This window comes from Eretmochelys imbricata, chromosome 21 (assembly GCF_965152235.1).
Source record: "Eretmochelys imbricata isolate rEreImb1 chromosome 21, rEreImb1.hap1, whole genome shotgun sequence".
Classification (NCBI taxonomy): domain Eukaryota; kingdom Metazoa; phylum Chordata; order Testudines; family Cheloniidae; genus Eretmochelys; species Eretmochelys imbricata.
This window is the reverse complement of record NC_135592.1, coordinates 18,859,604-18,876,802: the sequence shown is the minus strand read 5'-3', so window position 1 is coordinate 18,876,802 and position 17,199 is coordinate 18,859,604. Positions and strand designations below refer to the sequence as shown.

Below are 17,199 nucleotides of genomic sequence, written 5' to 3'. Positions count from 1 at the left end.
AGAGGAACTGGTTTTGAGACACTGGAGGATGGAGATGAAGAAGGCCTTTAAAGAATCTTGCTGCCATGGTACTGGAAAAGACTGATCTTCCAAGAATGGGTGGATGAAACACTGAAATCACTACCCGGTGCGACCTCAAGAGCTAAAGGCACCACCAGGCAACCGAAGACACAGCAAGTACTCTAAGATGTCCTGGACAGAGACCAGCATCAGTTGAATTCTGCGGGGCTGATGAACACACCAAAAAAATGCTTCCATTTTCTCAAACAGGTGATTTTGGTACAGGGCTTTCTATTTAATAGAACCTGCAGAATGGCTGCCAAACATACTTTTCATTCTCGTTCAACCACAAAACAGCCACACAGTGAGATGCAGGGAGCTGAGTGTGGGATGCAAGGCAACACCATGATTCTGAGTGAGTAGGTCAGGATGAAGATGAAGGGATAAAGGAGGCTGAATTGACAAGCACAAGGTTGGAGAATCAACACTGCCTCAGCCATGCTGGTACAAGGAGGATAAGCATGGCCTGATCCGCTTTCAGTTTGAGGATGATCTGTTGTATGACTGGGATTGGGAAAAAACATACAGAAGAGCTAATGTCAGCTGAGATGGAAGGTGTCAGTCAGGGAGCCTGGACAGAATTCCCCTCGAGAGCAGAACAGATGGCATTTCCTGTTGTCCCTTGTAGCAAACAGGTTGGTTGTTGGAATGCCCCAAGCTGCAAAGATGACCTGTAGGATGCTTGTCTTCAGGGAACACTCGTGATTCAGGGAAAAAATTTTTCTGAGATGGTCTGCGAGATGATTCTGGGCCTCGGAAAAGCGATCGGCTATTAGAGTGATAGCCTCCTCGATGCAGAACTGCCATAACCTAACCACCCTGGATTGTGCTCCCCTTGTCTGTTCACGTAATGTATCACAGCAGTATCACTGGTAAATATGTAAATGATGGGTCCCCGATGCGGTTCAGAAAGGCGGGACAAGTATCGCAGATGGCCCGAAGCTCCAGTATGTTGATATGCAGAGACACTTCCTGCTCTGACCACAGACCCTGAATTTTCAAAAAGAAAAACTTGTGGCACCTTAGAGACTAACCAATTTATTTGAGCATAAGCTTTCGTGAGCTACAGCTCACTTCATCGGATGCATTCAGTGGAAAATACAGCCGGGAGATTTATATACATAAAGAACATGAAACAATGGGTGTTACCATACACACTGTAATGAGAGTGATCACTTAAGGTGAGCTATTACCAGCAGGAGAGCAGCAGGGGTGGGGGAGAAGGAGAAACCTTTTGTAGTGATAATCAAGGTGGGCCAGTTCCAGCAGTTGACAAGAACATCTGAGGAACAGTGGGGGGTGGAAGGGGGGAATAAACATGGGGAAATAGTTTTACTTTGTGTAATGACCCATCCACTCCCAGTCTTTGTTCAAGCCTAAGTTAATTGTATCCAGTTTGCAAATTAATTCCAATTCAGCAGTCTCTCGTTGGAGTCTGTTTTTGAAGTTTTTTTGTTGAAGAATTGCCACTTTTAGGTCTGTAATCGAGTGACCAAAGAGATTGAAGTGTTCTCCAACTGGTTTTTGAATGTTATAATTCTTGACGTCTGATTTGTGTCCATTTATTCTTTTACGTAGAGACTGTCCAGTTTGACCAATGTACATGGCAGAGGGGCACTGCTGGCACATGATGGCATATATCACATTGGTAGATGTGTAGGTGAACGAGCCTCTGATAGTGTGGCTCATGTGATTAGGCCCTATGATGGTGTCCCCTGAATAGATATGTGGACACAGTTGGCAATGGGCTTTGTTGCAAGGATAGGTTCCTGAGTTAGTGGTTCTGTTGTGTGGTGTGTGGTTGCTGGTGAGTATTTGCTTCAGGTTGGGGGGCTGTCTATAAGCAAGGACTGGCCTGTCTCCCAGGATCTGTGAGAGTGATGGGTCATCCTTCAGGATAGGTTGTAGATCCTTGATGATGCGTTGGAGAGGTTTTAGTTGGGGGCTGAAGGTGATGGCTAGTGGCGATCTGTTATTTTCTTTGTTGGGCCTGTCCAGTAGTAGTTGACTTCTGGGTACTCTTCTGGCTCTGTCAATCTGTTTCTTCACTTCAGCAGGTTGGTATTGTAGTTGTAAGAATGCTTGATAGAGATCTAAAACTATTTCTCCATGTTTATTCCCCCCCTCCATCCCCCACTGTTCCTCAGATGTTCTTGTCCACTGCTGGAACTAGCCCACCTTGATTATCACTACAAAAGGTTTCTCCCCTCCCCCCCCAGCTCTCCTGCTGCTAATAGCTCACCTTAAGTGATCACTCTCCTTACAGTGTGTATGGTAACACCCATTGTTTCATGTTCTCTATGTATATAAATCTCCCCACTGTATTTTCCACTGAATGAATCCGATGAAGTGAGCTGTAGCTCACGAAAGCTTATGCTCAAATAAATTGGTTAGTCTCTAAGGTGCCACAAGTCCTCCTTTTCTTTTTGCAAATACAGACTAACATGGCTGCTACTCTGAAACCTGAATTTTCAGTGACTCCAGATGTGCTCCCCAGCCCACCAGGGAGATGTCAGAGACAACAGACCTGGTTGGTAGGGGCTGGACAAAGGGAATGCCCTGACATATACTTTCTGGAAGCATCCACCACTACAAGGAGTCCAGGACCAGTGGAGGTAGATGGACCGATCTGTCCAAGGAATGAAGAGTCAGATGGTAAACCATCCTGAGCCACATCTGAACAGGTAAAGGCGCAATCTTGCTAACAGAACCCTCTGCATGCAAACAGATATGTGGCCCAAGAGCCTCAGGCACATCCAAACTGCGATGGAAGGCTGAGACTGCCCAAAAGTGCATTGTGGACAGTATTGCTGCTGCTGCCCATAGCAGCACCTTTGCTCTGCCGGTGTGTACAAACCCAAGGAATGTAGGGTGGCCCTAGAACCCTTGAAGTACTGAGTCTTGTCCATCTTGTCTGAAAAAAGCACCTAGCCATTGAAAGGCAGATCATCTATACCCTGCTGCATGTCAGGAGCAATGCCCAAATTCTGCAGCCAAGATACCCTTCTCATGGTCTCTTGGAGGCCACAACTCTGACTGAAGAGTCCGTGATGTTCAGCATCGACTGCAATGATGTCTTGGCCATCAAGCAGCCTTTGGTAATGAATGCCCCAAATTTCTCTCTGGAGGTTTCAGACATCTGGTCTGCAAACTTAGACATGAACATCTAATTTACAAATTTGTATTTGGACAACAATGCCTGCTGGTTTGCAATCTGCATTTGCAAAAAGGAGGAGATATAAATCTTCCTACCCATAAAGTCCATCCTTTTAGAGTCCTCATCCTTAGCAGTGGACTTAAATCTGCCCTGCTGGCCTTTATTGTTCACCACAGTTACGACCAGGAATTTGGATCCAGGTGAAAATAAAAGCCCTCAGATCCCTGCACCAGGACAAAACAGAGTTTCTCCATGTGCTTTGTCATACATGATACTGAATCATAGAATCATAGACTATCAGGGTTGGAAGGGACCGCAGGAGGTCTTCTAGTCCAACCCCCTGTTCAAAGCAGGACCAAGCCCCAATTTTTGCCCCAGTTCCCTAAGTGGCCCCCTCAAGGATTGAATTCACAACCCTGGGTTTAGCAGGCCAATGCTCAAACCACTGAGCAATCCCTCCAAGCTGGCAATCTCCAAAGAACATTTGCAGGCTCTAGGAGCGCATCATTAATAAGAGGAGCCACTCTCGCAGGAGCAGACAGCTGCAGGATATCCAGCAACATAATGGTGCTCTCCTGCAGGAACTCTGCCTGAATGCCCAGGGAAGCAGCCATGCACCGCCAAAGGTCCTGATAAGACTTGAAATCCTCAGGTATTGAAGGCAAGGAAGAGCCCTGCCAAATTGTTCCCGATGGGGGGAGCGGTGTGGACCCCAAAATCAGTGGTGGCACCAAAGTAGCTGACGGTTCCAAAGTGGAGGGCAGCGAGAGCTGCCATGGTAACATCAGTGGTGTGAATGCAATGGTGCCAAGGAGTTTCCCAGTGCCAAAGAGATCCCTTGCACCAAGCCCATACCAGCCCTGCTTCCACAGACTGTGGAAGGGGAACATCGGAGTGTGGTGCCAATGGACCAAAAGGTTCAGTGGCCCATCCACACAATGAGGCTATAAACGACACAGCCCTGGCAAAAGCCTGGATCAATGGAGGGGTCAGGATGGAAAAGCAAAGGAGGTCTGTTGCTGCTTGATATGCCGCCGGCGTGGAAACAACTGATGCCAGCATCACTCTTGTCAGTACTGGATTCAAGAATCAGAGTCAATGGTAGAGGTTCTCTGACCTCTCTGCTCAGTATCAGGAAGCTGTTAGAGGCACCCACACCCTCATGTATGCTGGCATTAACACAATGCTGGTCCACACGCTTTCTGGAGGAGACAGAAGAGTTTTCATGAGACCTGCAGTGGTCTGGATTGGTCTTATGTGACCTCTTCCTCGGTGCATTTGATGGGGAACTCCTCCTCCATCCCTTTGGAGAGGTGTTGGCTCCAGAGCACGACATGGCAGCACTCTCAGAACCTGAGGGTGACTTCCAATCTGAGGAGGTCCTCGGTGCTTAAGCAGGCCACATGGCCTGGTCAAGCAGGTGCTGCTTTAGGCGAAGGTCCCTAGCCAGCTGAGTTCCTTTCAAGAACGACCTAGAAATTGCACACCGCTCCTTGACGTAGACGTCACAGTAAGCAGTGTATGGGGATTGTTGTTGGGGATCGCTCTCCCCATATAACAATGTTTAAACCATGGTGAGGGCATCACCGGGGAAATACTTAACTAAATGTAATTAACACTACATTTAACTAACACTAAGGGTACTAATTATATACGACTAGAACAAACACTAGAAAAAGACAGTGAGAGATTGCATGGTTAAGAATCACACAAAGCTCTGACTCCAGCCACAGGCAGTAAGAAGGAAATGAAAGGGGTCAGGGTGGTGCTGCCTCATATAGCCAGAAGCTGTGGCAAGGAGGTGTGAGCGCTGCCCCTTTACAGACATTGCTAAGCAAAGTCCTCTGGCTCCAGAGCCCTGGGCACGCACCCACCAACACGGCTGCATCTACTCAAAGAAGCAGCTTAGGCTCTGAATGTCTTGTTAGCTGTGAGGGCAGTGTCAGGATTTAGTCAGCTTTGGGCATGCCCACCAGTAGAAATGCAGGTGCCTTTAGGGATTTAGGTGCCTACATAGTTTGGTGGCAGCTGAGTGGTGATTTTGTGAAAGTTAGTGATGTATAGGAGACACTCTTTTTGTGCATCTTACCCTAGCTCTCTAAGACACACCAGTCCTTTCACACAAACAACCCAAGACAGAGCCTGCCCCCATTACAGCCAACAGCCCAGTGGTTAGCACACACACCTGGACTGCAGGAGACCTAGATTTAAACCCTTCTCTGGATTAGCGACTTGAACCCCAGTCTCCCATATCCCAGGTGAATACCTTAAGTGCCAGGCTATTGGACATTTGGGGTGGGGATTTCTCAATCTGTCCTGTTGGAGCTGTTCCACTTTGTATAATTAAATATTCATTAGATCAGGAAAAGAGAGAAATTGCATAGATCAGTGGTCTGAAAACTCACATGGGAAAGCCAGGTTCAAATCCCTGGCTAGTTATAATTAAGGCTATGATTTTGTCATGATGGTCACAGAAAGCATGAATTTGAATAAAGTCCATCAAATGCCCTCCAAAACAACTGAAATGTGCTCAAACCAAGTGGTGTTACAAACTTGTACATGGGGTCACAGCACCACTCAGGTTTGGTCCATCTGCCCTACCATCTCCATCTATAGCAGCATGGACTCTTCAAAACTGTTCAGCATTGTGACCCCATGTGCTAGGTCGCAATGCCTAGAGTGGACAGCTGGGCTCAGTCCCACGGGACAGGAGTTGCCATTGTGGGGCGAGTGTGGGGTAGGGTCATTCTCCGTCTCCCACTAACCTCTTTCGGTGACATATTGTTGTTTTCCAGCACCTCTGCCATGAAATATATTTTAAAATTTCATGACAAAATCATAACACTAGTTATAGTTTAACTCAACTGAACTGTTTCATAGTCCAGTAGAAGGGCCTGATTCTCCACTCCCTCACAATGAAGGCATTTGCAGCAGTGCAGAGCAGGTGTAATATGCTACTCTTCTGGTCTGGCATATTTTTTTTCACTCACTTTGCACAGGTGTAAATGATGACACCAGGTGCATGACATGGCAGAATCAGAGCCAACATATTAAAATATCCATAGCAAAAGAAATCCAAAGTGTCTGTTTCAATTGCATCTACAGACCTTAGGCTTCAGTAGATTTAAGGATACAGGGAATCTTCAGGAGGCATGTTCACTTCACCATAGTAAATGTATCTCAGCATAGACTCAAATGCTTGTTTACTGGGAACCATTTCACCTATAGAAATATTTACTTGTCCATCTTCTGGCATGAAGGAACGGAACATGGCTTCAAAGTAACTGGAAAAGGAAAGGTGACTGATGTAACACAAGGAGATTTTACATAACCACAAGAAAGGTTCTGCAGATGGTTTCAAGCAGTACTGTTCAAAGGGGGCTACAAAGCATTGACGCTTTCACATAAATTACTTCCTAGCTACTATGCGGAGGGGAAAACTGCCTCTAAATGCCTCCTCAAATATAGTATGCAGTGTTGTTGTAATCATGTTGGTCCAGGATATTAGAGAGACAAGGTGGGTGAGGTAATATCTTTTATTGGACCAGCTTCTGCTGGTGAAAGAGACAAGCTTTTGAGCTACACAGAGCTCTTCTTCAGGTCTCTTCCCAAAGGGGATTTGCTAGTGTTTCCCTCTATATAGTTCATGAGTGGCTTAGAGAACATACACTCAGCTAAATTGTTTGAATCTCTGCATGCGGGTGGCTGAGTGATCACAGCACCTGGAGGTGTTTACTGCTTATCACTAGCAAAGCACTGTGAGAGACAGCCCAGATTGGAGAGCTAAGGGGGAACAAGGGTCCCACGGTTCCAAGTTGTACACCAGAGATCCAGTCACACTCAAACACCTTGTCTCTCAAATGTAGTATTGTCATGTTTCAGATAAATCTGTGTGTGATGCAACAAAGCAACACAATCCCAACAATGCTATAGGATGTTATATAGGAAACAATGCCATGTGGATTTTCTTTATGGCAATTAATTTTCAAAAATATAAAAATTAGGATATAATACACTGTAATAATTCATTTACTTACTTTGCATATGAAGTACTGGTAAACTTCAAACATTATGGTCTCCTGGTTTCTTAGGGGCTAGACACTAATATAAATGGTTACCTGCCTACTGTACAAGGATATTGTGATGGTTTGTTAGATAGTGTTTGTAAAGTACTAAAGTATGTACATGCTAAAGATTATTAGGGCTGGCTGAAAATTTTCCTTCAAAACTTTTTTTAATGGAAAATTGGATTTTAACTAAATGAAAATTTTTGCAGAAAGTATTGCCAAAAAATTAAACAAAAAATCAAGTTTTTTTCCAACAAAAAGTCAAAATTTTCTGTTGACCCCCTCCATTTTCTAATTATTATTGGATACTGAATGGAAGGAACCCATTTTCACTGGCTATAGGCATTAGTAAGTTTGCCTGTGATAGTATTAGACTGTGCTCATCTACTAACCTCATTGCACCATTAATAGATAGGTTTCAGAGTAGCAGCCGTGTTAGTCTGTATTCACAAAAAGAAAAGGAGTACTTGTGGCACCTTAGATACTAACAAATTTATCTGAGCACAAGCTTTCGTGAGCTACAGCTCACTTCATCGGATGAGCTAGATTCTAGTCTGGTTTCCCGCCTTTTCTACCCTTCCTCTCCATATAACATAACTTGCATCTACTGATGTGGCAAAGTGCTTTTCTTCACCCTACCAGGTGTACCTCTAACTCTGGACTATTGATCCAGCTCCCCCTTCCTTTTTTGAATATGTAAGAGTCAGTTTTTTCAGGTGCCTGAATCTGAATGACATGGTCACAATTTCTGGATAACAGCTTCTGAGTGCAGGTTCTTGTCACCGGTTACTGTAGACTCCTAATGGCATTCAGTATTATATTCTCTTCAACTTGTATACCTGATTAAAGCCCTTCACAATTTCTCCCTAGCAAATTCTTCATGTCACAACCAATTAGACTCGGCCTGAGATTTCTGCCACTGGCACTCTAGCTGTCTTTCTGTCTAGCTTCCTCTCCTGCTCCATCTGTCCCAGGTCATCTGTAAACCATGTTGATCAGTGAGGATGAAGCTGTATAGGGTCACCCTATCAAACCCTGAACTGAGAAGAGTTAGATGCCTCAAAAAGGGATTCCCAAAAGCCAGCATGCTGAGCGGGGAGTTGCCTAAGCCAGTCAATAGGAAATGCTGAGGAGAGGGGTGGTAGGTGGTGGTAGGTAAAGGGAGGAAGGTGCCTAACTTCGGTCTGAGGGAGGTGCCTCCCTCTAGCTGGGGGGGGTCACAGCCATGAGCCTTCTGGAGTCAGTCACCTAAGCCGGGTCAGCCCTTTCTCAACAAAAACTGAGAAGCAGGAGGTGATGGTACTTTCCCCTTCACCAATAGTCCTGTGGCTAAAGAACTCATCCACAATTTGGGAGACTCAGGTTCAAACCCCCACTCCCCTTGATGAGGAGCAGTGTTTTGAACCCAGGTCTCTCACATCCCACACAAGTGCCCTAACCACTGGGTTTGAAGATTGAAAGGTGATTTGATTACCATGTCCCTTGTATTTTCTTCACAGGTACTAAAGGGCTCTTTATCAAGGAAGTCAGAATAAGAATCTGTGGCTGGAAGTTAAAGCCAAATGCAAATTAGAAATAATACACACAGTGAAGGTGATTAGCCATTGGAACAAACTATCAAGACAGGCGGTGGCTTCTCCATCTTTTTAAATCAAGATTGGACATCTTTTCTGGAAGACATACTTTAGTCATCCACAAGTTACTGGGCTCAGTACAGTGTAAGAGGGCAAGATTCTATGGCCTGTGATATACAGGTCAGACTAGATGATCTAATGGTCCCTTCCGGCCTTGGAATCTACGAACCATTTATCTCGCCAACAATCCCCCTCTCCTTTTCGATTACTTCCTTTACACAGTTTAACAGGCCTGCTGATTCTCCACTGGCTTCTTACTTTGATGTACAGATACAGGACTAGATCATGCCTAGCTTTAACATAGCCATACACAGAGTAGATTCCCATCTCTCTCACTCAGCCAGGTTAAGGCTGCCTAGATCGCAGCTCTATGCACTGCAGAACCCAATGCCATGCACCCAATGCTCCCCCTACAAGTGAGTGAAGAAGGTATAGGGAAGGGCAGAACCAATATCCACCTCTCCTCACTACATGTACCAGCCAAGAGAGCTGGTTGGCCGTGCCAGGGAAGAGACGTATGATACACCCTTAAACGAGTAAGTTATTTACAACTTCAACCAAGTGGGAACCCAGAGAGACCAATCTACCCGCTAATGTATTGATGTTTTTATATGTTTGTTCAATGGATTCTTAAATCTCTACCTCATCGCTTACATACCAAAGTTTAGGCTTCATTCTATTAGCATCTCTTGAGCTGCATTTTCATTTTTAGAACATCCTTTTTGTTCTTCATGAACACTTGTTCCTTTCAAGTTCATGACAGTAGTTTTATGCATGATTATTTGCTTCTTTTTGAAATTGTGGTAGGATACAGACCATCTGTTATTCAACTAAGGTTTTGATTTTCTAACATTTCCCTGCTGAGATGGCAAATTCATTCATATTTTAGTCACTGTTGCTTAATGGCTCTATTATGTTTAATTTCTAGGAGAAAAATCCTATGTGTTACTCAGTGAACAGAAGCCTATTCTCTTGTGTGCTTCAAAACAACCTGATCCAAGAAGCAGTCTGTGGTACTGAGAAATCATGTCCACACATGACATTTGTTATTGCTCTAGTAAATGATGACTATTTAAAAAGTTTCTAAGTTTCAGTAAATGGTTGATCAGAGTGCACACACCTGGAGCGGGCTGCCAGAATTGCCTTATGTGCTGGTCTTGGGTGGCCATCTAACAGGAGGATGATATCACAAAACTCGATCCCAGCTCCTTCTAGATAAGCCTTCATATCCTGAATCAAAGATGTTCCTGACAGAGGCAACATGGTGAAATGATTAAAAAGAAGACATTTCCAGGTAATCAGCTGCTATAAAGTTAATACACGGTTGTGCCACATCTACACACAGGTTTTCCCATGGGATTAAGGGAGTTGTTAGTAGGCAGGCACTTCATCACATTCTTAGCACTATAGGAGGCCTCTTTTCGTATGCCATGGATAAGGCCAGGCCACGATCCCTGGAAATTTGTTCTGTATGTAAGACTGATGCCCTCGGTGAGGTTTTACATCTGCATCCTTTTCCTCACCTCTGGTACATTTGTCTCAATCCACTCCTCACCCACCCCCTGTCCATTTTGTGCCAACATTGCTAACCTCACATACATTGCACCTCCACTTCTCTCGCTGTCTCTGGAACGCTATGACATATCTACAAAGATCTCAGCCACCTGTGACCTCTTCCTATCTTGCTCCCTCCAGCTCCTGGCTCTTCAAGAAACCTGGATTCCTCTACAGCTGCCATCTCTTATAGAGGCTTCTCCTTCTCTCACCCCTTCCCTCCCCGCCCCGCCCCGCCTGGATCAGACTGTGGTGGGGTACAGAGCTTCTCCTGTCCCCTTGCTGCTATTTCCAATACCTCCCTCCTCCCTTCCCCCTCCTCTCTTCTTCTGAACAATGCTGCATCTGACTTCTCTCTTCTCCCCCTCAATATTGCTGTCACCTACCATCCATCCAGCTCCTCCCCATCAGCCTTCCTCTCTGATCTCAACTCCTCTCTCTCTCTCTCTCCCTCTTCTTACAAATCTCCCACACTCAGCATCAGGGACTTCAACTTCCATGGGAACAACCCATCCAACCCCTTAGCTGCACACTTTCTTTTCCTCCCCTCTTCATTCAATCTGCAGCTCACGGTCAACTCTCCCATTCACCAAAAGGAACACTCATGGAATTTGGTCTCACCAAGCATTGCTTTCTCAGATCTCTCTTGCTGAGCTCCCTCCCTTTCAGCATCACCCATTGCTCCCCAACTCCCTCATGCCCTGTCACTTGGTCTTTCCGTGACTTCTAGTCCTTCAACATCAGTGACTTCTTATCTGCTCTCAGCATTCTCATCCTTTCTTTCACTGTTGTTGATTCGCTCCCTCCCTCCACCTTTGCCTCTTTTGCCTCTCTCTCTCAGTGCAAGATCTGCCCTACCAACCTCCAGCCCTAGCTCACCCCCAGCATGAGGAAGTTACTTACCTTATAGTAACTGGAGGGTCTTCGAGATGTGTGGCCCCTATCTGTATTCCATTAGGGATACGCATGTACTCCATGCTCCCAGAGTCAGAGAATTTTGAAAGCAGTGTCCGCTGGCTCGCACATGCACCCTTACTTTCCTTGGGCCTCCACCGAAGGAGATAAAAGATGGAGCACACCAACCACCTCTCCTGTTCCTTCTCTACCATGAATCTAATCAATGTCCAAAGCAGAGGGGAAGGAGAGTGGTAGTATGTATGATAGGGACCACAAATCTCAAATAACCTGTAAGGTAAATAACTTCCTCTTCTTCTTCAAGTGCTGGTCCCTATTTGTACTCCATTGTGGGTGACTGACAGCTAGTACTCAAGAAAGAAGCGAGTGCAAGGATGTAGGTGGCAGAGTTGCATGAAGGACTGTTGCCTCATAGTATGTGTCAGCAGCAGAGTCTTCTACTAAAGCATAATGACTCAGGAACATATGGTTGGAAGCCCACGTAGCTGCTTTACAAATGTTAACCAAAGACACTACCCTCAAGCAATGCTATAGACACTGCTTGTGCTCATCCTGCGTGAGGGAAGGAAAGTGAGACAATTGATAGCAGAGTAAGATACAACCTGAGATCCACCCAGAGATCCTCAGAGGAGATAGCCTGACCTTGGACACTTTCCACCGTGGCTCAAACATTGGGGGGAAAGAATTGCATCAGAAATGTTGGTTGGCAAGTGATCTACATATGTCCCTAAAAAGGATTTTGAATGTGATTCATTGGTTAGATCGTCAGCTTCCTGGTATGAACCAGGTACTCATGATGTGTGCAATGAGAACACTGATCCACTACTCCCTGCCTCCAAGTGGCTGCTAACAGGCACCAGAACTAGAAGTTGAATTCTGAGAGAACAGAGGACTGCAATCCTGGAATCTGCTAGGTGGAATTCGGGGGTTCTGAATGTCCCTGACTGTATTTAAAATCAAGCACAGGAAGAAGAAGTTGTCCATGTAACTGGGTTGCCCCTGCTCAGGACTGTTTCCCTTGCACTACCTGCTCCTACTACCTGACTCTGATCCCCTGGTAACCTGACCCTGCCTGCCTCCTTACACTTGACTTTCGATCTCTGGCATAACTCAGAATCTAATCTCCTGGTATCTGACCCAGCCTGGCTCCCGACTCCTGGTCTGGCCGCTAGGTCAGACTGCCCACAACAGTTTGCATGGACCACTTAAGCCACAGGAGTGGGCTTGATGCCAGTAAAATAGACCTGGCCAAACTTCTGGAAGCACTGGACACTCCCAACTGGGCTGCCTGACTTCAGGCTGACAACTAAGCCTTGGAGGCCCAGGTCATTCAGCTGACCTCGGAGAAAAAACTGTCACCTACCTTTCATAACTGTTGTTCTTCGAGATGTGTTGCTCGTGTCGATTCCACTCTTGGTGTGCGCACCCACATGCACAGCTGTCAGAGATTTCTGCCTCAGCGTTATCCTTAGGGCTGGCTGTGGTGCCCCCTGGAGTGGCACTCCCATGCAGTGGTATATCAGGTGCTGCCGCCCTCCTGGCACCCTCTCAGTTCCTTCTTGCTGGCAACTCCAACAGAGGGGTGGGGGTGTGGGGGGGAAATGGAATGGACATGAGCAACCCATCTAGAAGAACAGTTACGAAAAGTAGTTAACCGGTTTTTCTTCTTTGAGTGCTTGCTCATGTCAATTCCTTTTCAGGTGACTCACAAGCAGTATCAACAGAGGTGGGCTTGGAGTTCATAGCTTAGCGGCATGCAGTATTGTCCTACCGAAACCAGCCTTATCCCAGGCCTGCTGGGTCAGCACATAATGGGATGTAAAAGTGTAGACAGACGACCATTTGGCCACTCTATAGATGCCCTGGATAGGCACATGGGCCAGAAAGTTGCCGAAGAAGTAGGCGCCCTTGTAGAGTGGGCGGTGACGATCGCCGGGGTTGGCACCTTCGCTTGGTCATAGCAAAAGCGAATGCAGACCGTGATCCAAGAAGAAATTCTTTGAGTGGATACCAGGTGACCTTTCATCCTGTCAGCCACTGTGACGAACAATTGCATCGATTTACGGAACAACTTGGTCCTATCCACACAGAAGGCCAGAGCCCTCCTAATGTCCAGGGCATGTAGCCTGAGCTCCTCTTCTGACTTGTGCGGCTTTGGAAAGAAGACCAGTAAGTAAATGTTCTGGCTCCAATGAAACAGAGACTACTTTAGGAAGAAAAGCCGGGTGTAGCCTTAGCTGGACCTTGTCCTTGTAGAAGACCATGTACAGTGGCTCCGAGGTGAGCACCTGAATCTCGGATACCCAGTGGGCCGACATCACTGCAACCAGGAACGTGACCTTCCAGGAGAGGAGGAGAGAGCAAGAAGCCAAGGGCTCAAAGGGAGGACCCGTTAGCTGAGACAGCACCAGATTCAAGTCTCACAGAGGGATGGGGTCTCTGACTTGTGGATAGAGGCACTCCAGGCCTTTAAGGAATCAGGCCATGATTTCCTGAGCAAAAACAGACCTACCCTGTAACGGTGGGTGGAAAGCCGAGATGGCCGCTAGATGGACCTTTATCAATGAGAGGGACAATTCCTGGAGAACCATAGAATATCAGGGTTTGGAAGGGACCTCAGGAGGTCATCTAGTCCAACCCCCTGATCAAAGCAGGACCAATCCCCAACTAAATCATCCCAGCCAGGGCTCTGACAAGCCAGACCTTAAAAACCTCTAAGGAAGGAGATTCTACCACCTCCCTAGGTAACGCATTGCCAGTGTTTCACCACCCTCCTAGTGAAAAAGTTTTTCCTAATATCCAACCTAAACCTCCCCCACTGCAACGTGAGACCATTACTCCTTGTCCTGTCCTCTTCTATCACTGAGAATAGTCTAGAACCATCCTCTTTGGAACCACCTCTCAGGCAGTTGAAAGCAGCTATCAGATCCACCCTCATTCTTCTCTTCTGCATACTAAACCATCCCAGTTCCCTCAGCCTCTCCTCATAAGTCTTGTGTTGCAGACCCCTAATCATTTTTCAGAGTAACAGCCATGTTAGTCTGTATTTGCAAAAAGAAAAGGAGTACTTGTGGCACCTTAGAGATTAACCAATGCTCAAATAAATTGATTAGTCTCTAAGGTCTCTAAGGTGCCACAAGTACTCCTTTTCTTTTTGCTAATCATTTTTGTTGCCCTTCGCTGGACTCTCTCCAATTTTCCACATCCTTCTTGTAGTGCGGGGCCCAAAACTGGACACAGTACTCCAGATGAGGCCTCACCAATGTCGAATAGAGAGGAACGATCACGTCCCTCGATCTGCTGGCTATGCCCCTACTTATGCATCCCAAAATGCCACTGGCCTTCTTGGCAACAAAGGCACACTGTTGACTCATATCCAGCTTCTCGTCCACTGTCACCCCTAGGTCCTTCTCTGCAGAACTGCTGCCAAGCCATTCGGTCCCTCGTCTGTAGCGGTGCATTGGGCTCTTCCGTCTTAAGTGCAGGACCCTGCACTTATCCTTGTTGAACCTCATCAGATTTCTTTTGGCCCAATCCTCCAATTTGTCTAGGTCCCTCTGTATCCTATCCCTGCCCTCCAGCGTATCTACCACTCCTCCTAGTTTAGTATCATCCGCAAATTTGCTGAGAGTGCAATCCACACCATCCTCCAGATCATTTATGAAGATATTGAACAAAACCGGCCCCAGGACCAACCCTTGGGGCACTCCACTTGATACCAGCTGCCAACTAGACATGGAGCCATTGATCACTACCCGTTGAGCCCGACAATCTAGCCAACTTTCTACCCACCTTATAGTGCATTCCTCCAGCCCATACTTCTTTAACTTGCTGACAAGAATACTGGGGGAGACCTTTGCTAAAGCTTTGCTAAAGTCAAGAAACAATATATCCACTGCTTTCCCTTCATCCACAGAACCAGTACTCTCATCATAGAAGGCGATTAGATTAGTCAGGCATGACCTTCCCTTGGTGAATCCATGCTGACTGTTCCTGATCACTTTCCTCTCGTGTAAGAGCTTCAGGATTGATTCCTTGAGGACCTGCTCCATGATTTTTCCGGGGACTGAGGTGAGACTAACTGGCCTGTAGTTCCCAGGATCCTCCTCCTTCCCTTTTTTAAAGATTGGTACTACATTAGCCTTTTTCCAGTCACCCGGGACTTCCCCCGTTCGCCATGAGTTTTCAAAGATAATGGCCAATGGCTCTGCAATCACAGCCGCTAATTTCTTTAGCACTCTCGGATGCAATGCGTCCGGCCCCACGGACTTGTGCACGTCCAGCTTTTCTAAATAGTCCCTAACCACTTCTTTCTCCACAGAGGGCTGGCCACCTACTCCCCATGCTGTGATGCCCAGCGCAGCAGTCTTGATCTTGTTCGTGAAGACAGAGGCAAAAAAAGCATTGAGTACATTAGCTTTTTCCACATCCTCTGTCACTAGGTTGCCTCCCTCATTCATTAAGGGGCCCACACTTTCCTTGGCTTTCTTCTTGTTGCCAACATACCTGAAGAAACCCTTCTTGTTACTCTTAACATCTCTTAAGCTTAAGATGCAGGAGTTAGTCCAGAATAAGCTGCACTGAAGCCCACTCGGGACGAAAAGACAATTACCTTTTCTATAACTGGTGTTCTTCAAGATGTGTTGCTCACGTCTATTCCACAATAGATGTGTGTGCTCGCCACGTGCACTGGTGTCGGAAGTTCTTCCTCTAGCAGTACCCATAGTGGAGCGCCCCTAGTGACCGCTGGAGTGGCACCTTCATGGTGCAGTATAAGGGGCGCTGCGCGCTCCCCCCACCCTCAGGTCCCTCTTGCCAGATAACTCCGGCAGAGGAGAAGGAGGGCGGGATGTGGAATAGACATGAACAACACATCTCGAAGAACACCAGTTACGAAAAAGGTAACTGTCTTTTCTTCTTCGAGTGATTGCTCATGTGTATTCTACAATAGGTGATTCCAAGCTATATCTGTTGGAGGTCGGTAAGAGTTCACAAACTCTTGGGACAGAGCACAGCCCTGCTGAACCCGGCATCTTCCCTGGTCTGGGAGACGACTGAATAATGCGAGGTGATCGTGTGACCAGAAGGCCATGTGGCAGCCCTGCAAATGTCCTGAATGGGGACATGGGCTAAAAAGGCAGCTGACGAGGCTTACACCCTAGTCGAGTGTGCCCTCCCGATTGATGGCGGAGGGATTCCTGCCAAGTCATAACAGGTACAGATGCATGAGGTGATCCAGTTGGAAAGCTGCTGAGTGGAGATCGGCTGACCCCTCATGCGTGCAGCCGAGGCGATGCACAGCTGCGAAGACTTCCTGTACGGCTTACTCCGCTCCAGATAAAAAGCGAGAGCCCGTCTCCAACATGTGGAGACGGTGCACCTCGCTGGATGCATGGGGGTTGGGGAAGAGGACCGGCCGGAAAATGTCCTGACCCATGTGGTAGGCGGAGACCACCTGCAAGAGGAAAGGGGGGTGTGGCAGAGCTGGACCTTAAATTTATGGAACACTGTCTATGGGAGCTCGGACATCAGGGCCCTGAGTTCAGAGACCCGTCTAGCCGACGTGATCGCTACCAGGAAGGCTACCTTCCACAAGAGGTGTGACCAGGAGCATGTAGCGAGCGGCTCAAACAGGGGGCCCATCAGCCAGGCCAGCACCAAGTTCAGGTCCCACTGAGGGACAGGGGACCTAGCTTATGGGAAGAGATGATCCAACCCCTTAAGGCATCGGCAGGCCATGGTATGGGAGAATACCGTGTGCCTCTGCACCGGCGGGTGGAAGGCCGATATGGCCGCCAAGTACACCTTGACA

General features: G+C 47.0%; 1 protein-coding gene across 12 annotated transcripts in view; it reads right to left on the bottom strand.

Annotated features, from left to right (window-relative positions):
- LZTR1 (leucine zipper like post translational regulator 1) overlaps positions 1 to 17,199 on the bottom strand; it is a 317,240-nt gene that overhangs the window by 64,589 nt on the left and 235,452 nt on the right. For 11 of the 12 annotated variants that reach the window (XR_013348515.1, XM_077839232.1, XM_077839229.1 and 8 more), the window contains 2 exons: positions 10,039 to 10,165; positions 6,352 to 6,501 (listed from right to left, as the gene is read on the bottom strand). Coding sequence is in view for 11 of the 12 variants with exons in the window: in XM_077839232.1 (XP_077695358.1) it covers positions 6,352 to 6,501; positions 10,039 to 10,165 (277 nt within the window). In the remaining variant the exon portion in view is untranslated. Of the gene's footprint in view, positions 1 to 6,324; positions 6,502 to 10,038; positions 10,166 to 17,199 lie in introns of all 12 variants that reach the window. The other variant, XM_077839236.1, reaches the window with a different exon arrangement.